Source organism: Budorcas taxicolor, chromosome 23 (genome assembly GCF_023091745.1).
Source record: "Budorcas taxicolor isolate Tak-1 chromosome 23, Takin1.1, whole genome shotgun sequence".
NCBI lineage: Eukaryota > Metazoa > Chordata > Mammalia > Artiodactyla > Bovidae > Budorcas > Budorcas taxicolor.
This window is the reverse complement of record NC_068932.1, coordinates 18,195,107-18,215,927: the sequence shown is the minus strand read 5'-3', so window position 1 is coordinate 18,215,927 and position 20,821 is coordinate 18,195,107. Positions and strand designations below refer to the sequence as shown.

Genomic DNA, 20,821 nt, shown 5'->3' with positions numbered 1-20,821 from the left:
TTTTCTAAATCGACAATACGTTCTCACGAATTAAAATTCAAAAGGTTCCAAGAGTATCCAGTGAAAAGCCTCTTTTCCATCTCTGTTCCCTGGCACTCAGTTTTTCTTCCAAGAGAGAACCAGTACTATTGATTTCTAATATGTCCTTACAGAGATGTTTTAGACACTTACAAACACCTGCATATATTTCTTTTCTCTCTTTTTATGTAATGGTAGGGTGTTATACACATGGTTCTGTGGTTTGCTTTTTTTATTTAATGTGTCTTGGAGAATGTTCCATTTTCATCTCATAAGTAGTTTCCTCTTTTCCTTTCATGCCTGTGTGGCAAGGAATTCATTCTTAAATTGCACAGCAGTTGCGCCGCTATAGGCTCTAAGTGCACACAGCATCAACATCCATACTGTATTTACTTAGTTTTCTACCCTTGAGCCTTTCTCTCTTGCTTCTAATCTTAAGGAAAATAAATAGAAGATTTTTTTCTTTTGAATAATTTTTACCGCTTAGAAAAAAATAGGTTTTGAATTTCTAAAGTAAGATTAGATTTTGTTAGCACTTCCAAGAACAATTTAGATGATTCAAATGAGAAAATATTACCAGAATATTATACAGCTTTATAGTTTCTTTTGGCTTCCCTCGCAGCTCAGTCGGTAAAGAATCTGCCTGCAGTGCAGGAGATCCGGGTTCGATCCCTGGGTTGGGAAGATCCCCTGGAGAAGGAAATGGCAACCTATTCCAGTGTTCTTGCCTGGAAAATCCTATGGACAGAGGAGCCTGGTGGGCTGCGGTCCATGGGGTTGCAAAGATTTGGGCACGACAGAACGACTAACACTCGATATCATTACAGTTTTTTTTGGGAGAAATAAAAGTTTTTAGATCCTTGAAAAAGATATGGAAAATATTGATAAGTTCTTTTTATAAGAGTTAACATGAATAATGCCTGTTCTGTTTGCTTTCCTGTTGAGTTAATTTAGTACAGTTATCTGAAACTTCCCCTCCACCACCCCATGATTCACTGGTCTTTGAGATCACACTAAGGTGTGGCACAGGTGTAGCATTTGATATGCCTTACTGATAACAGGGAGGGATTTTTGTTTTCAATTTCATATTAACAGGAGACAGTTTCTAGAGATATTATTTGCCTTTCCTAAACCTGGAATTATAATTGAAGTTAAACATCTTCAATAACACACTGTAATCATATTCAGGTCTATATGAATTATACCCAAATGTTTTTCAGTGTCTTTTGAAATTCTGATGATCTAGGGGAGAAGGCAATGGAAACCCACTCCGGTGCTCTTGCCTGGAGAATCCCATGGACGGAGGAGCCTGGTAGGCTGTAGTCCATGAGGTCGCTAAGAGTCTGACACGACTGAGTGACTTCACTTTCACTTTTCACTTTCATGCATTGGAGAAGGAAATGGCAACCCACTCCAGTGTTCTTGCCTGGAGAATTCCAGGGATGGGGGAGCCTGGTGGGCGGCTGCCATCTACGGAGTCGCACAGAGTCGGACACGACTGAAGCGACTTAGCAGCAGCAGCAACAGGGACAGTTTTTAATTGATAGCCTGTATAGCCTGTGAGAGAAGAAGCCATGATTCTGACTCTGTAAGGAGCTGCCTGGATCATCCTGGTATCAGGTCATGATTCACTCTCATAGTATTTTAGCAGTAAAATATCTTGTTGAGAAAGTGTGAAGGGGGTGGCATTATCAGAGATGTGTGTGGACTATTATTAATTTCTCTTGAGTATATAACTGGGAATGGAATTACTAAGTCATGTGATAACTCTATGTTTAACTTTTTGAGGAACTGCCAAGCTGTTTTCCACAGTGGTCACACCATTTTTTACATTCCCACCAGCAGTGTAGGAGAGTGGTGGGGTTTTTTTTGGCTCCACTGTATGGCATGTGGAATCTTAGTTCCCTAACCAGTGATCAAACTTGCACCCCCTACAGTGAAAGCTCAGAGTCTTAACCACTGGACTGCCAGGGAAGTCCTTGTAGAAGAGTTTAATTTTCTCAGCATTCTTGCCAGCACTTGTTATTGTCAGTTTTTTTGACTATAGCCACACCTTTGCCCTGGTGGCTCAGAGGTTAAGGCGTCTGCCTGCAATGTGGGAGACCTGGGTTCAATCCCTGGGTCCGGAAGATCCCCTGGAGAAGGAAATGGCAACCTGCTCCAGTATTCTTGCCTGGAGAATCCTATGGACGGAGGAGCCTGGTGGGCTACAGTCCACGGGGTTGCAAAGAGTTGGACACAACTGAGCGACTTCACTCACACCACTGATTATGAAGTAGTATCTCATTGGGGTTTTGATTTACATTTCCTTGATAGCAAATGATACCAAGTATACAAATGCTTATTGGCCGCTTGTATATCTTATTTGAAGGAATGTTTAAGTCTTTTGCCTATTTTTGACTGGGTTTTTGTCTTTTTATTATTAAATTATATTGATATGATTTTGTTATTATATTTTGCCAAAATCTGTGTTTATACGTGATTCTTTTTTTTCTTTCTCTTATTGGAGGATGAAACATAGTAGGAACATTGATTTTTTTTCTTTCTTGTATATTTTCCATCCCTTACAATCATCTCTTTTATCCTCAAGATTTGATGCAGTTTGATGATAAAGGAAACAAGACCAATGTACCAGATAAGGAACGGCAAATCGAGGCTCTTCAGTTGCTCTTCCTCATTCTCCCTCCACCCAATCGTAACTTGCTGAAGTTACTGCTTGATCTCCTGTACCAGACAGCAAAGAAACAAGACAAGAATAAGATGTCCGCCCATAACCTTGCCCTTATGTTTGCACCTCATGTCTTATGGCCAAAAAATGTAAGTGTCGGGGGGAACAGAAAGACTGCTTGGTTTTCTTGAGCTGGGTCTCATCTTATAGCTGTACTTCGTGTGGTTATCAAGGGTCCAAGTTCTGGTCTTCAGCTTTATAAGGTTAGGAACTTACTTTGTTAGATCATTTAAGAGTTATCAAACCGCCAATTCCTGTTAATCTTGCTTATAAATAAATCTGATAAACCTGAATTATAATTTTAGTGGAAACTCTTAGTGGAAGATTATAGCTACTAAATATACCAGAATACTCATATTGGATGGTCAGTGTAAACTCCTTCTTAACATGAAAGCCTTCTTGGGAAATCAAATTGATTTCTGAAGATCAGATGGTATGAATTTAAACCAGAGCTGTATGATCTTACAGGATAGTATCACTGAGCTTTTAGATAAGAGCTTTCAGATAGAGCGATACTGCCTTGTCCTAACTTTTCTATATCCTGTAGATATACTCTCCTTAGATAAAGCTGAATGTCCTTCTTTTTTTCTTTTTTTTCAACTTTCAACTTTTTATTTTGTATTGAGGTATAGCCGATTAACAATGTTGTGGTAGTTTCAGGTGAACAGTGAAGGGACTCAGCCATAGAGATATATATATATATATCCTGAATGTGCTTTAACTGAGACCACGGCCTTCCTAGTGACTTACATGAGAAGTAAATTATATAGTCTTTTGAACTAATTCTTTTTTTTCCCCGCTGAGGCATTTTATTTGTATGTATTACATCCCTAGAAAAAGAATCCAAGGATTTTCCCTCCTGTATGTTTTCGTCTTGCTTCTTCAGGGTCCATGATGCCCCCTGAGGTTGTCAGTACAATGAAACCAAACTGACGGGATGGGACCAGGTTATTCTGCCATTTTTCTAGATCTTTGAGTTGCATAAAGATCAAATCTGGGGCTGATCACTCCACACTTATTTAGCCTGCCTGTGAGGTTCACAACAATTTTCCCAAGCCTGTGATCATCAGTGATTTCAAATTCACCAGTGTAACCATGCTTCATCATCACTGTTAGAAGCCTGACAATGACTTTGGAGCACAGCCTAATAAGGACCTGGTGTTTGCCTCTCTTTTTGGCATTGTTGATACTCTTGAGAGCGTCAGCCAGGACATTCTGGCGGCATGGAAAGATGGCGGAAAGATTGAACTAATTCTTGACCTGGAAGCCCGTAGTTTCATATTCCTGTCCATTCATAAAACAGAGCTTCTGCCCAGAGGAAGGTTGATGTGGGGAGGGATATGAGAGGAAAAAGACTACATACCAAGATTTGTCCATGTTAAGGGGATAAAACCTCATAACTAAAAGAGTTTTAGAACCAGCTCAATGAGACTGAAAATAAACAAGTGATCTATGACTATAAAGTTAAGAGGTCTTAGAACAAGCAAACATTAAGTAACAAAGATGCATGTTGAGAATGCGGGCTTTGGGATAGTAGAGACGCTGAAGTGCTTAAAAAAGAGGCAGGGGAAACAGAAGGGAGTCAGTGACGTTTGACTATTTTTAAGAAACGGATCACCTTTAACATCAATTCATAGTGACAGTTCTCTTTTGTCTTTGGAGAAACTAGTTTCTCTGGAGAGCAATGTTCTTGGTAACTGCTACGGATTCTGTTCTTCTTGTCCCTTTTCCCAGGAAAGATGATCTTCAGCATACATGTCTAATTCTCAGGCAGAATTAGAAAAGGAAAATTGGTTCTCTTGGATTTCCTGGTCACTTCAGGGACACATGGTTCTTCCTAGGTTATATCATTTCAAGTGGAAACCTGCTGAACCAAAAAGTCTTTCCAGAATTAAGCACTGTATTAGAGTCAACTTTCTTGGTGATAGATGCTATCATACATTTGAAAGAATTAGCTTATTAATAAGTATATGGGAGTATCTGCCTTCCACTTCCCAGTTCTTCATCTCTCTTTTTTGTTTTCTTTTGCTCTGAATAGGCCACTGCAAATGACCTTCAAGAGAATATCTCAAAATTAAATGATGGGATGGCTTTTATGATTAAACACTCTCAGAAACTTTTTAAGGTAGGTAATAAATGGGATTTGGATAGTGAGAAGTTAAAGAGATGGAGCAAGGTGGGATCCTGAGAGGGCTGTAAATATGGCTAAGTAAGAAAGGCCCTGACTGGAACTGGAAACCAAATTAGACAGTGGTAAAACTGAGAGGGAATGACCTAGGTAGGGAAGAATATGAAGGTACCTGGGAGCTGAGCAGGGCTCCACCTCCTGGACTGTTGGCTCTGCCCTTTGAGTCATCCTTCCTTTTTCATGAAAAACAGCAGATGTTGGAAGCAAAGTAGTAGTTTTATCCTGCTTGCTTCCTGCCAGTTGAAATTTGACAGCCTCCTTTTATCTTGTATTCATAGTCATTTTTAGTACAAACTAGCAGTGTTTCTGCCAACGTAATTTTCTTAATAACTTTGTGGGTCTCTGTGGATTTTAGTGAGTTCACTCAGAAGATAAATTTGAAGATAAACCCTTCTCTTCCATGGACTCCTGCTGAGAAGGCTGAGGGACAGTACCTTTCAGCTTCCTGGAGGCCCTCTGGTTGTATTGAGAGGCTCTGGAGGCACGCCTTTACCCTTTTGAAAGGGCTCTTTGTGTAACTGAATGTTTTTGACCTTTTGATGTTTCCAGTATTTTAGCAAAAGGTTTTGCAGTCACATCCTTGGTCTTTTCTTTAGAGTGTACTTTCCTGATGGTGAATTTCTTAATTTTAGTGTCTTTTGCCATCTGGAAAAGCTGAGAATTTTTAAGACCCCTCTATTCTGGTTCCTTGTTTTGCATTTGTTAAAAAAAAGTGGTAGAATACATATGACAACATTTACTATATGTGTGCAGGCCAGTGGTATTAATTACATTCATACTGTTGTACAAACCATCACCACCATCCGTCTCTTGAACCATCCTTTCATCTTCCTAAACTAGAATGCCATTAAACAATAAAGTTAGTTTAGTTGAAAAACTAAAACTCGTTAAACCATAACTCCCCCATTCACCCCTTCCCCTTGGCCCTGGCAACCACCATTCTGCTTTCTGTCTGTGATTCTGACCACTTTAAGTGCGTCATGGAAGTGGGATCAGCCATGCAATATTTGTCTTTTAGTGACTGGCTTGCTTCCTTTGCATGGCTTCAGGGTTCACCTATGCTGCAACATTTGCCAGAATCTCCTTCCTTTTTAAGGCTGACATTTCACTCACTGCATCGACCACATTCTGCTTATCTGTTGAGGGCACTTGGGTTGCCTTCATGTTTAACTCTTGTGAATGATGCTTTTCTGAACCTGGGCATATCATTTACATTGTATTTACAACTACATGGCATTTATATTGTATTAGGTATTATAAGTAATCTACAGATGATTTAAAGTATACAGGAAGATTATGTCGCTTACACCATTTTATATAAGGAACTTGAGTATCTATGGATTTTGGTATCTATGGGGAAATCCTAGAACCAGTACTCTTTGGATTCTGAGGCGCGACTCCGTACCAGAGATGGAATTGTTGGATCATATGGCCTAACAGAACTGCCGTACTGTTTTCCATAGTTGATGCACCATTTTACCTTCTCACCAGCAGTACACAAGAATTCCCATTTCTTTGCTTCTTCAACAACACTTGTTATTTTGTTTTGGGGATTTTTTTGATTGTAACTGTGTTATTGGGTATGAGGTGGCAACTCATTGTAGTTTTGATTTGCATTTTCCTAATGATTAGTGATGTTGAACATCTTATCATGTCTTTATTGCTGATTTGCATATCTTCTTTGGGGAAATGTCTATTCAAGTCCTTTGCCCATTTCTTTTTTTTCTTTTTTGGCCATGCTGCGTGGCTTGTGGGATCTTATTATCCTGACTAGGAATTGAACCCATGCCACAGGAGTGAAAGTCCTAACCATTGGACTACCAGAGAATTCCTGCCCATTTTTGAATTGGTTGTTATTTTTTGTTACTGAGTTGTAGGTATTCTTTATATATTCTAGATATTAATCACTTATCAGACATATGATGTGAAAATATTTCTTTCCACTGAGTGGATTGCTTTTACTTTGTTAATAGTGTCTTGCTGCACAAAATTAAAAAAATTTTTATGAAGTCCCATTTGTCCATTTTTTCTGTTGTTGCCTATGCCTTTAGTGGCATATGCAAGAAATCATTGCCAGATCCAATGCTCTGAAGCTTTTGCCCTATGCTTGAGCAGTTTTATTGTTTTATGTCTTACGTTTATTTATTTTCGGTAATTTTTTGTATATGGTATTAGGTAATGGTTCAGTTTCATCCTTTTGCGTGTGGATATCCAGTTTTCCCATCATCATTTGTTAAAAAAACTGCCTTTCCCCATTGAATAGTCTTGTTTGTCACTCTTATTGAAAATCCATACATATGACGGTTTATTTCTGGAGCCTCTTCTGTTCAGTTGGTCTGTATGTTTGTCTTTATGCCAATATCATACTGTTTTGATTACTGTAGCTTTGTAGTAAGTTTTGAAATAAGGAAATGTGAGTCCTCTAGCATTGTTCTTTTTCAATATTGTTTTAGCTATTTGGGTTCCCTTTGACTCTGTATAAATTTTAGGATGGATTTTTCTATTTCTACAAAAACTATCATTGGAATCTTGATAGAAAGTGCTGTAGATTATTTTGGGTAGTATTGACATTTTAACAGTAATAAGTCTTCCAATCCATGAATCTGGGATGTCTTTCCATTTATTTATGTTGACTTTAATTTTTTTCAGTGAATTTTTATAGTTTTTATTGTACCAATCTTTTACCTCCTTGGTTAACTTCTAAGTACTTCATTCTTTTTGATGGTATATGTAAATGAAGTTGTCTTCTTAATTTCCTTTGTGGATTGTTCATTGTTGGTATATGGAAGTACAACTGATTTTTGTGTGTTGACTTTGTATCCTGTTACTTTGCTGAATTTACCAGTTCTAACAATTTTTCTATGAAATATTTAGGGTTTTCTACATATGAGATCATATCATCTATGAACAGAGATAATTTTACTCCTTTCAAATTTGGTTGTCTTTTACTTCTTTTGCTTGCCTAGTTGCTCTGGCTAGTTTTAGTTCCTTTTTATTTAACAGTTTTTCCTTCAGTTTGTCTCTCTTCTCACTTTATAGTCTGCAAGGCCAACAGGAGAGTCTCTCTAGTGTGTGCTAATAAGATGGAGATTGAGATGTATTTTATACATATATATAAAATATATTACATATATCATGTATTATAAATATAATCTCATAATTTAATCACAATTGTTTAGCTATATCATGTAACCCAATCATCACGGGAGTAACACTCAGTCACCAATATTCTATTGGTTAGCAACAAGTCACAAGTCCATTCACACTTAGGAAGAGGGAGTTATGCAGAATGAAAACATGGAGGCCACCCTAGAATTTACCCATTCAGGATGGTGTGATCCAAAGTTCAGAGTATAGAAAACACAGGTCAGAATCTTTGGCTTAGTAGCCTGGAACACAAAGGGTCAGGGCTGTATTGGAGGCTTAGGTGCCCAAGTCAAAGATAATGATCAATTAGAAGTCAAGATCTAGATAAGTGAATTAGAGCAGTAGTCAGAGGACAACTGGAGAAAGAACAGTTTTTAATGGTGAGCAAAGGTCTCTCAAATCAGTTCTTATATGCCTCATTTAGAGGAAGAACTAATTCCAAAGCATGATTTTATGGGAATAAGTTGAGAGGAGTTGTGAATATGAAGAGTAAGGCCGTAGTTGTGAATCAGAATGGGGGATTTCTAGGTGCACTTCCTAATAGAACTCTCATTCTTTTGCATTCTCTTGCTACCATTGCCATGGGGTTAACTTTTTGTGGCCCGCCACTCATAAGTTGAAAGAGAGATGGGATCACAGAGATCTCATTGCATCTCACAGTTTAGCTTTCCCACCTTCTGATCTGTTATCTGTGGAGTCCATTCTCTTGCCCTTGGTCCAGCGTACACAATTCAAGTATACAATGAAGTTGTACTTCACTGTGAAGGATTTTTTTTTAGTGACTTAAAACAACACAGATTTATTATCTTACATTTCTATAGGTCAGAAGTCTGGCAGGAATCTCACTGGGCTAAAACTAAGGTGCTGGCAGGGATGCATTCCTTTCTGGATGTTCTAGCAGAGAATCTGTTTCCTTGTCTTTTCCAGCTCCTGGAGATCGCCCATATTCCTTGGCTTGTAGTCCCCCTTCTCCATCTTCAAGGCTAGCAATGTTGTGTCTCTCTGATCCTTCCTCTATAGTCATGTTTCCTTCTAACCACAGCTGGGAAAAGCTCTCTGCTTCTAAGAACCCGTGTGATTATTATGGTTATAAGTGACCCTGCTTGGATAACCTGGGATGCTCTCCCACTGCAAGGTCTCTAACTTCATCACACCAGCAAAGTCTCTGTTACTTTACTGTGTCAGGTAACATGTCACTGTGGAGCATCATAGAATACAGATTATACAAATCCTAGAGACAAAACATGAGTACAGTATTTGGCTTGGTTCAGTTCGGTTTAGTTCAGTTGCTCAGTCGTGTCCGACTCTTTGCTACCCTATGGACTGCAGCACACCAGGCCTCCCTGTCCATCACCAGCTCCCAGAGTTTACCCAAACTCATGTCCATTGAGTCGGTGATGCCATCCAACCATCTCATCCTCTGTTGTCCCCTTCTCCTACCTTCAATCTTTACCGGTATCAGGGTCTTTTCCAATGACTCAGTTCTTTGCATCAGGTGGCCAAAGGATTGGAGTTTCAGCTTTAGCATCAGTCCTTCCAGTGAATATTCAGGACTGATTTCCTTTAGGATTGACTGCTTGGATATTCTTGCTGTCCAAGGGACCCTCAAGAGTCTTCTCTAACACTACAGTTCAAAAACATTAATTCCTTGGTGCTTAGCTTTCTTGATAGTCCAACTCTCATATCCATACATGACTACTAGAAAAACCATAGCTTTGACTAGACAGACCTTTTTGGCAAAGTAATGTCTCTGCTTTTGATTATGCTGTCTAGATTGGTCATAACTTTCCTGCTAAGGTGTCACCATCTGCAGCGATTTTGGAGCCCCCCAAAATAAAGTCTGTCACTGTTTCCACTGTTGCCCCATCTATTTGCTATGAAGTGATGGGGCTGGATGCCCATGATCTTAGTTTTCTGAATGTTGAGCTTTAAGCCAACTTTTTCACTCTCCTCTTTTACTTTCATCAAGAGGCTCTTTCTGCCATAAGGGTGGTGTCATCTGCATATCTGAGGTTATTGATATTTCTCCTGGCAATCTTGATTCCAGCTTGTGTTTCTTCCAGCCCAGCATTTCTCATGATGTTCTCTGCATAGAAGTTAAATAAGCAGGCTGACAATATACAGCCTTGACAAACTCCTTTTCCTATTTGGAACCAGTCTGTTGTTTCATGTCCAGTTCTAACTGTTGCTTCCTGACCTGCATACAGATTTCTCAAGAGGCAGGTCAGGTGGTCTGGTATTCCCATCTCTTTCAGAATTTTCCACAGTTTATTGTGATCCACACAGTTAAAGGCTTTGGCATAATCAATAAAGCAGAAAGAGATGTTTTTCTGGAACTCTCTTGCTTTTTGATGATCCAGTGGATGTTGGCAATTTGATCTCTCGTTCCTCTGCCTTTTCTAAAACCAGCTTGAACATCTGGATGTTCACAGTTAACATATTGTTGAAGCCTGGCTTGGAGAATTTTGAGCATTACTTTACTAGTGTGTGAGATAAGTGCAATTGTGTGTTAGTTTCAACATTCTTTGGCATTGCCTTTCTTTGGGATTGGAATGAAAACTGACCTTTTCCAGTCCTGTGGCCACTGCTGAGTTTCCCAAATTTGCTGACGTATTGAGTGTAGCACTTTCACAGCATCAGCTTTTAGGATTTGAGATAGCTCAGTTGGAATTCCATCACTTCGATTAGCTTTGTTTGTAGTGATGCTTCCTAAGGCCCACTTGACTTCACATTCCAGGATGTCTGGCTCTAGGTGAGTGATCACACCATCTGGGTCATGAAGATCTTTTTTGTATAGTTCTTCTGTGTATTCTTGCCACCTGTTCTTAATATCTTCAGCTTCTGTTAGGTCCATACCTTTTCTGTCTTTTATTGAGCCCATCTTTGCATGACATGTTCCCTTAGTATCTCTAATTTTCTTGAAGAGATCTTTAGTCTTTCCCATTCTATTGTTTTCCTCTATTTCTTTGCACTGATCACTGAGAAAGGCTTTCTTATCTCTCCTTGCTATTCTTTGGAACTCTGCATTCAGATGCTTTTATCTTTCCTTTTCTCCTTTGCTTTTCGCTTGTCTTCTTTTCACAGCTATTTGTAAGGCCTCCTCAGACAGCCATTTTGTGTTTTTGCATTTCTTTTTCTTGGGGATGGTCTTGATCCCTGTCTCCTGTACAATGTCACAAACCTCTGTCCATAGTTCATCAGGTACTCTGTCTACCAGATCTAGTCCCTTAAATCTATTTCTCGCTTCCACTGTATAATCATAAGGGATTTGATTTAGGTCATACCTGAATGGTCTAGTGGTTTTTCCTACCTTCTTCAATCTAAGTCTGAATTTGGCAATAAGGAGTTCATGACCTGAGCCACAGTCAGCTCCCGGTCTTGTTTTTGCTGACTGTATAGAGCTTTTCCATCTTTGGCTGCAAAAAATATGATCAGTTTAATTTCAGTGTTGACCATCTGGTGATGTCCATGTGTAGACTCTCCTCTTGTGTTGCTGGAAGAGGGTGTTTGCTACGACCAGTGTGTTCTCTTGGCAAAACTCTGTTAGACTTTGCCATGCTTCATTCTGTACTCCAAGGCCAAATTTGCCTGTTACTCCAGGTGTTTCTTGACTTCCTACTTTTGCATTCCAGTCCCCTATAATGAGAAGGACATCTTTTTTGGATGTTAGTTCTAAAAGGTCTTGTAGGTCTCGTAGAACTGTTCAACATCATCTTCTTCAGCATTACTGGTCAGTGCATAGACTTGGATTACTGTGACATTGAATGGTTTGCCTTAGAAACGAACAGAGATCATTCTGTTGTTTTTGAGGTTGCATCCCAGTACTGCATTTTGGACTCTTTGGCTTGGTACAAGTTCTAATTATTGCATTCTTTCAAACAGTGTCTAGTTTTGCTTTTCCTTTCTGTAGATCTCTCGTTCAGCTTCTCATCCTTGGGATTTTGATTCTTATTCACTATTTATCTTTGTTTCTAGGCTAGTGTGAGCACTCTTTGAGCCTCTGTTGATCTCTAAAGGAGACAAAGACTGTCTTTTCTTTCTGTCTTTCTTTTTTGTGTGTGTGATTTGTTTTGGTCTTAGAACTTTTATCTTTGGATTTGAGTCAGAACTGTTGTCCTTGTGGGCACCTGCTTCACTGCTTCGGCTCAGTAGGTTCTTCCTTGAGCTTTTCCCTGGATAAGAAATGGTTGATTGTTCTGTGTGCTCTATATTCTGAGAGGTCTTGCTTTACCCCAGATTGTTCATCTTCTGTTTTTCTGTCTTTTTGTTCTCAGGTTCCTTGGGTGGACTGTTTATCTCTTAATCCTCAGATTCTTTGTTATTTCATTCTGTGTACTTTGTATTTTTTCACCTAAAATTATTCCTAACTACTTGAAGTTCTGTCTTCTACTATTATAAGTCCATCTGACCCAGTCTGATTTTCTCTCTTCTCAATAGGAGTCACCACATCTTTTCTTGGAAATTATATGATATATACACACGCACGTGCACACGCACACACACACACACACACACACACACAGTTAAGGCCAATCCCCATTTTATATGAACTGGCCTTTTGTTGTTTTCCTGTGAACTGTAAAATACTTCAGACCCTCAGATTTTCATTTAAACCCATCTACTTTTGATTACTTTTGATTTGCTTTCTGAGTATCCCTTCAGCTCATAGTATCCTTTTGGGGCAATGGTTTTTATGTTTCTTAAGATTTTTAAATTATCTGTTTATTTTTGGCTCTGCCATATCTTTGCTGCTCTGTGTGGGTTTTTCTCTATTTGTGGTGAGCAGGAACTGCTTTTCATTGGGGTGCCCTGGCTTCTCGTTGTGATGGCTTCTCTCGTTGCAGCGCACAGGACCACGGGCACTCGGGCCTCAGCAGTGGCGGCGCACAGGCTCAGTGGCTGCAGCTGCCAGGCCCGAGGGCCCAGGTGCAATAGTTGTGGCACTCAGGCTTAGCTGTTCCATGGCACGTAGACTCTTCCTGGGGCAGGGTTCAAACCCCTGTCCCCTGCATTGGCAGTTGGATTCTTAACCACCAGGCCATCAGGGAAGTCCTGTTTTTTTTTTTTTTTTTTTTAATGAAGTTTTAAAATAGGTGATGTGGGCTATCATAGTCTTGTTTGGAGGAAATTTCCTTTGGCTCTCTTCTGTAGTTTACCAAGGGAAAAATTAAACTAGATAACATAATGTCTTTGTTGTGAGACTCTTTTTTTTGAAAACTTCATTATGAAGTTTTTCAAATATAGAGAAAAGTTGAAAGATTGAAATAAAACTCTCAGATTCAATGAATGTCACCATTTGGCATGTTTGCTTTATCTCTTTATTTCATGCTTTTTATTTTTTGGCTGAATCACTGACATGGTATTTTGTCCTTTAAAACTTAAGCATGACTATATCCCACTACTCTTCTGTCTATTCATTGTATTAAATTTTGAAAAAAAAAAAAATTTTGAGCGTTTGCTATTGAAACTCCAACTGAGAATCTTAATTTATCTAACACCCCCAAATAATTGTAATATATAGTAGAACTATATGTAACTTTGCTCTGTTTTCTAAGTATATAAATATATTATCATTTTTTCATAATTCAAAAAATAAAAAACAAAGAAAAAAGTCAAATAGTAATACAGAAGTACCAATTAAGAAAAGGCATGCATCTCCTAAGAATATGAATATTCTCCTAATATTCACAGTATCATTATCACATCTAAGAGAATTTATAACAATTTCATATCAGCTAATATTCAATTCATATTCAAATTTCACCAGCTGTCCTAAAAATGTATTTCATAGTTCCTTTTTTTAAAAACATAAACTAATCAAGGCTTATGTTTTGCTTTATTATGTCACTTTTAATCTAGAATAATCACTGCCCTTTTTCTTTATGTCATTGATTTATTGAAGTATTCAGGCCTATTGTGTTACAGAATATTCCGTATTCTAAATTTGTCTTATTGTTTTCTCAGGGTTGTTTAGCTTGTTCCTTTATCCTTTATCCCTTTCTCCGTGGCTCCTATAAACCACAAGTTGGGTCTAGAGGCTTGATTAGATTCAGATTAAGCATTTTTGGCAAAGATTCACAGGTGATACTTGTGTACAACATACTGCATCACATTGCATCACATTAGGAGGCGCAGAATGTCAGATTGTCTTAGTGGTGCTAGTTCTGCTAATTGCTGCCACATCTCAATTATCAGGGTGCATTTTCCCCTTGGCAGTTAGTAAGTCACCTGCAGGGTGATCACCGAGTGTAATGGTTTTAGCATCCACTGATAATCCTGCTGGCATCTGTAACTATATTGGGTATTACAAAATAGTGATATTCTAAATGTGTTATTTAATCTTTTATTAGCTGACTTTCATCTTTGGACAAGAGCTTTTCTTCTTTCTTATTTAAAAAAATTAATTTTATTTTTTGGCCACAGCATGTGGCATGTGGGGTGTTAGTTCCCCAACTAGGGATTGAACCCGTGTCCCTGGCACTGGACCTCCAGGGAAGTCCCCTCTTATTTTCTGTTTTTATGAGTCTCTGTAGACTCATGGATTTTTAGTTATTCAAAGTGTTAGTCAATTTCTATTGTTAATTTGATATTCTAATTGTACTGAATTTGGCCCATAATAGCCCTTGTAAGCTGCTTCCTGCTGTGTCTTTTTGACAGGACTCCATTAGTCTTTGAGTGTTTCCATTCTGGCATGAATGTCCCCAGCTTACTTTGTACTTGCTCTGCCCTGGGCCTGGAATCAGTTATTTTCTTCAGGGAGTCTTAGATTATTCCACTGATACTGGGGGTACCTACTTATTGTTTCTTGGGTGACATTGCTTCTAGGCTCTTTGAAGGCAAGGAAGTAGATCAAAAATTTTTTAAAAAGGAAATCATTATTTCATAGTGAAAGTGAAGTAGCTCAGTTGTGTCCGACTCTTTGCGACCCTGTGGATTGTAGCCTGCCAGGCTCCTCCCTGCATGGGATTCTCCAGGCAAGAATATTGGAGTGGGTTGCCATTTTCTTCTCCTAGGGATCTCCCTGACCCAGGGATTGAACTTGGGTCTCCCGCATTGCAGGCAAACGCTTTAACCTCTGAGCCACCAGGGAAGCCCTAGTTCACAGTAGTATTTCCAATTCAGATTTAACACTAGAGAGCTTTTTTTTTCTTTGACTTCTTTTACTTTATACTTACATAAATTTTTACATTGCAAATTCCAGATTTTAATAGCATTTATATATGTTATTTGTTTTATCCTGCAATATAACAAATTAGTTTCAAAATAATGCAACTATCACTACTAATAATAAACTTCTGTATATCTGCTGATTGAAGTTTAAGATTTCCTTACAGTTCCGTTTCCCTTGAATATATCTCACTAGGCTGTATACTGTATAGTCAGAATACAGGTTTTAAAAGTTGGTGGAATAGTTCCTTTCTCTATGCTTCAGTTCAGTTCAGTTCAGTCGCTCAGTCGTGTCCAACTCTTTGCAACCCCATGAATTGCAGCATGCCAGGCCTCCCTGTCCATCACCAGTTCCTGGAGTTCACTCAAACTCACATCCATCGAGTTGGTGATGCCATCCAGCCATCTCATCCTCTGTCGTCCCCTTTTCCTCTTGCCCCCAATCCCTCCCAGCATCAGAGTCTTTTGCAATGAGTCAAGTTTTTGCATGAGGTGGCCAAAGTACTGGAGTTTCAGCTTTAGCATCATTCCTTCCAAAGAACACCCAGGACTGATCTCCTTCAGAATGGACTGGTTGGATCTTCTTGCAGTCCAAGGGACTCTCAAGAGTCTTTTCCAACACCACAGTTCAAAAGCATCAATTCTTTGGCACTCAGCTTTCTTCACAGTCCAACTCTCACATCCATACATGACTACTGGAAAAACCATAGCCTTGACTAGATGGACCTTTGTTGGAAAAGTAATGTCTCTGATTTTGAATATGCTATCTAGGTTGGTCATAACTTTTCTTCCAAGGAGTAAGCGTCTTTTAATTTCATGGCTGCAGTCACAAGTCAGCCACTGTTTCCACTGTTCCCCCATCTGTTCCCATGAAGTGATGGGACTGGATGCCATGATCTTCGTTTTCTGAATGTTGAGCTTTAAGCCAACTTTTTCACTCCCCTCTTTCACTTTCATCAAGAGGCTTTTTAGTTCCTCTTCACTTTCTGCCATAAGGGTGGTGTCATCTGCATATCTGAGGTTATTGATATTTCTCCTGGCAATCTTGATTCCAGCTTGTGTTTCTTCCAGCCCAGCATTTCTCATGATGTATACTCTGCATAGAAGTTAAATAAGCAGGGTGACGATATACAGCCTTGACATACTCCTTTTCCTATTTGGAACCAGTCTGTTGTTCCATGTCCAGTTCTAACTGTTGCTTCCTGACCTGGATATAGGTTTCTCAAGAGGTAGGTCAGGTGGTCTGGTATTCCCATCTCTTTCAGAATTTTCCACAGTTTATTGTGATCCACACAGTCAAAGGCTTTGGCATAGTCAATAAAGCAGAAGGAGATGTTTTTCTGGAACTCTTTTGCTTTTTCCATGATCCAGCAGATGTTGGCAATTTGATCTCCGGTTCCTCTGCCTTTTCTAAATCCAGCTTGAACATCTGGAAGTTCACGGTTCATGTATTGCTGAAGCCTGGCTTGGAGAATTTTGAGTATTACTTTACTAGCATGTGAGATGAGTGCAATTGTGCGGTAGTTTGAGTGTTCTTTGACATTGCCTTTCTTTGGGATTGGAATGAGAACTGACCTTTTCCAGTCCTGAGTCCTGGCCACTGCTGAGTTTCCCAAATATGCTGACATATTGAGTGCAGCACTTTCACAGCATCATCTTTCAGGATTTGAAATGGCTCAACTGGAATTCCATCACCTCCACTAGCTTTGTTTGTAGTGATGCTTTCTAAGGCCCATTAACTTCACATTCCAGGATGTCTGGCTATGCTTACATTGTCAATTTGATGTACAGATATGCTTATTTTGTTGTTACTCAAAACAGGGTTGAGTAGGGTTATTGTTAGGGTTTGCTTTTTTTTCTTTTGGATTTATTTTTTTGAAACTGTGGTATGTTTACATGGTTCAAAATTCAAAACTTCTTAGAAAAGTATATTTAGAGAAATTTGAGTTCTTTTCCTAACCATTTTCATTATTTTCTGGTTAATTTTCTTAGTGTTTCGTTTTGTAAAAACGTATTACTATATCAGTTCAGTTTAGTCGCTCAGTGGTGTCTGACTCTACTGTATATATGTGTGTGTACTCTTGTTTCCTCTTCTTTCTCACTCAAGTACTTTATACACTGCTGGGTAACTTTTCCACTCAACAGCACGTCCTGGAAAGACTCATATCAGTTCATAAAGTGTTTCTTCCCTCCCTCCCTTCTCTCCTTTTTAACTACTGCATAGCACTTCATTGTATGGATTATATTAATAAAAGCTTATTCAACCAACTTCCTATTAATAGACATCTGGTTGTGTCTATTAATTTTATGCAAGTATGTTTTGTATTTTTGGGGTTATATCTTCAGGATAGGTTTTCAGAAGTGAAATTTCTGGTTTTAAAGGATAAATGAAAACGTAATTTTTTTAGATGCTGCCAGATTCTCTTCTGTTGTGGTTATATTATTTATTCTTCTACTAGCACCGTTTCAGGGTACTTATCAGAGGATTCTGAGTAGTATATCAGTAAGCTAAATTATTCCTTTTCTGTTGTACGCCACAGTAATTCAAAATGGTATTTTCTATACAGTGTTTCTAAAATGTGATTTAGGGACCACTTGAAATTTGTAAGGATTTGGGGGTAGTTTTTGTAAGTATATACATTACTATAGATGTCTGTTTTGGTTCATTTGAAAAAAATTATACACACACATAGGTGCCATATATGATTTTTAAAACTATGGCCGTGTCTTCTCACAATGTTCCTGTTAGATTTCTTGAGCTATCTTTTTGGTCGCAAGAGAAGTGACACTATGAAATAGGGCATTTTGAGGATCTTTCGTTTTTCTAGAGTAATCTATCAGTCAGATCATTTTAAGAACCACTGTCCTCATGATCTGCAAGAATTTTAGATACTGCTAACCATTTGTTCTTGATTTTCTTTTATGTCCTGCCCAGGCTCCTGCTTATATTCGGGAATGTGCCAGATTGCACTATTTGGGTTCCAGAACTCAAGCATCAAAGGTAAGAATAGAAAATTGCTCTTGGCCCAAACAAGGAGAGAGCCAATTAAGATAAGTGGAGATTTAAAACAAAGCACAGAATCAATGTGAAGACATAGGAAAATAAAATGTATAAGAAAAGTTTGTAAATAGCAAATGTCTTAAATATTTTTAGCTACAAAAGTGCATTTTTATTTAAGACATTCTTTCAAGTTCCTTGGTAAGGTAACACTGAAATGTCTAAAAGACCTAAGACTGTATGAGGTTAGAAAGCAAATGTGTGATGCTTATTAACAATATTGCTGTTGGTGCTGCTGCTAAGTTGCTTTAGTCGTGTCCGACTCTGTGTGACCCCAGAGACAGCAGCCCACCAGGCTCCGCAGTCCCTGAGATTCTCCAGGCAAAAACACTGGAGTGGGCTACCATTTCCTTCTCCAATGCATGAAAGTGAAAAGTGAAAGTGAATTCGCTCTCATTTCCGACTCTTTGCAACCCCATGGACTGCAGCCCACCAGGCTCCTCTGTCCATGGGATTTTCCAGGCAAGAGTACTGGAGTGGGGTGCCATTGCCTTCTCCTATTAACAAGACGACATATGATTATTGAGCTTTAAAAGTGAGAAGTTAAAAAAATGTTACAAGCACTTTTTGATAATTTCTGTTTAGTCTGTCTTGATTAGAAACTTCAGCTGTCATCTTATGTTTTTTTTCCTGCTCCTGTTGGTTTCTACCTCTCATTCAGCAAATATTTGGTGTGACCAGGAAAACAGTATTCTATTTTAACTAGTTTAACTGGAGTGTGGTTTTTCTTAGAAAGTTGTTTTTACTTCTCTACTATTGCTGTGTAGTTATCACATATTGTCGTGTGTGGGAAAGAGCGCCAGCCAAGACCCAGTGAATCTGGTCTCCAGGATGGGTCTGTCACTTTAGTATCTAGATGACTTTAAGCCTACAACTTAACTTCAGTTTTTACTTCAGTGAAATGGTAATAATGACACTTTCCCTGCTTAACCCATAGGATAACAGTGAGAAATATGAGATGAAAAGATGCTCTGAATAGTGGACTATTATATAAATATATTTTTTGATGGCAGTATTCTAAATGGATTTAGGTTTTCTGGGCAGGTCATGGGAGTAGGCTATTGATACAGTCTTTAACTGTAGGTTTCTCTTTATCTGATGATAGTATTTAGGTTTTTCTTGTTCCTACATCTGAGATGTACCCCACATCTCACCCTCCCTTTTTTTTTTCTTCCAGGGTTGTGGGAATCTGGAAACAAATATGTCTGGCAAGATATATTAATTCACTTTTCTTTTAAATTTTCCATAGGATGATCTTGATCTGATAGCTTCATGTCATACCAGGTCTTTCCAACTGGCAAGATCTCAAAAATGGAACCGGGTAGATTTCTGCTCTCATCAGGAGGAGACCCACCAGCGTACGGAAGAGGCACTAAGAGAATTGTTCCAACACGTTCACAATATGCCAGAGTCGGCAAAGAAGAAACAGCTCATTAGACAGGTACCAAAGGCAGGGAGATAGTGACGGGGCTTTAGGGATGTGATTTTTGCCTGTAGAATCACTAGGGAATAGCATGAACAATTTCATTTAATTTTTGTCTTTTACTGGTCCAAGCTTTGGTTTAGTCAAGAAAACAGACTTGTCTATGGAACCTCCGTGGTGATCTCTGTCTGCTGCCCCACTAGGGAAAGAGGTGCAGGCTCTTGGATTTCTTGAGTAAACAGAAGGATCCAGTGTGGTTGGTTTTTCTAACTTGGTCATATACGACATTTAAGTCTGGCAAATAACCCAGTCTTTCTGAATTTCAGTCTTCTTATTGGTAATTGTAATGCCCCTGTTCCTTGGTTGTACAGATTAGAGAGAATCTATGTAAAGTGGCTGGCGTAGCAGGACAGAAGTGGTAGCTCTCGCCAGTAAGTTGTTTGCAGTTAGAAAACATGAAATCAAGAGCCTAGTCTGATACTAAAAATAGAAGTTCAAGTGGCTAAGTTTGTTTATTTTAGAGCCGTGGGAGCAAAATTAGGTCTCTTATTTGCCATCTTGAGTCTCACAGTGTAAATACTGATGGCATGGTTAGTTTCTTTCTCAGGAAATTTATTTTGTCTCAACCTTCTTGAATTTTAGCTAAACAGGTAAGGTCAGCCTCTTGAATTCTTATTCAACTGGGACCTTCTTGAGGGATGAGTCTGTGTTTTTATTTTTATTTTTTATAGTTTATCTCAAGCATGGGGCCAGACAAAAACAAGTGCTCCAAAAATGTTTAACTGAGCTGTTCTTAACAGTTGACAAAGTCCTTTAAGAGAAATTTTTCTGTCACTCTGTTTGAAGTTACTTTGAGATCTAGCAAATTGTGCTGTGACTGGAATTTTATGGCTGAGTAATACTACAGATTTGAAGCAGTTTTGTGGTTTAATTCTTGGTAGAAACTAAGCCAGTAATTCAGGTAGGACAAGTGTAAATGACTTCTCTCATCAAGAAGACTGAGGTCAAAGATAATACAAAGGGAAAAGCTAGCATTAGTTTTGCTCTTCTTAGAAAACTGGAAGATTATAGAGAAGGATTAAAAGAAAATAA

At 38.7% G+C, this 20,821-nt stretch overlaps 1 protein-coding gene across 1 annotated transcript in view; it reads left to right on the top strand.

Moving 5' to 3' along the window:
* ARHGAP19 (Rho GTPase activating protein 19) overlaps window positions 1-20,821 on the top strand; it is a 58,605-nt gene that overhangs the window by 28,473 nt on the left and 9,311 nt on the right. Inside the window, exons 5-8 of the mRNA XM_052660970.1 lie at window positions 2,609-2,835; window positions 4,785-4,871; window positions 18,184-18,249; window positions 19,556-19,747. Of these exons, the coding sequence (XP_052516930.1) occupies window positions 2,609-2,835; window positions 4,785-4,871; window positions 18,184-18,249; window positions 19,556-19,747 (572 nt within the window). The remainder of the gene's footprint in view (window positions 1-2,608; window positions 2,836-4,784; window positions 4,872-18,183; window positions 18,250-19,555; window positions 19,748-20,821) is intronic.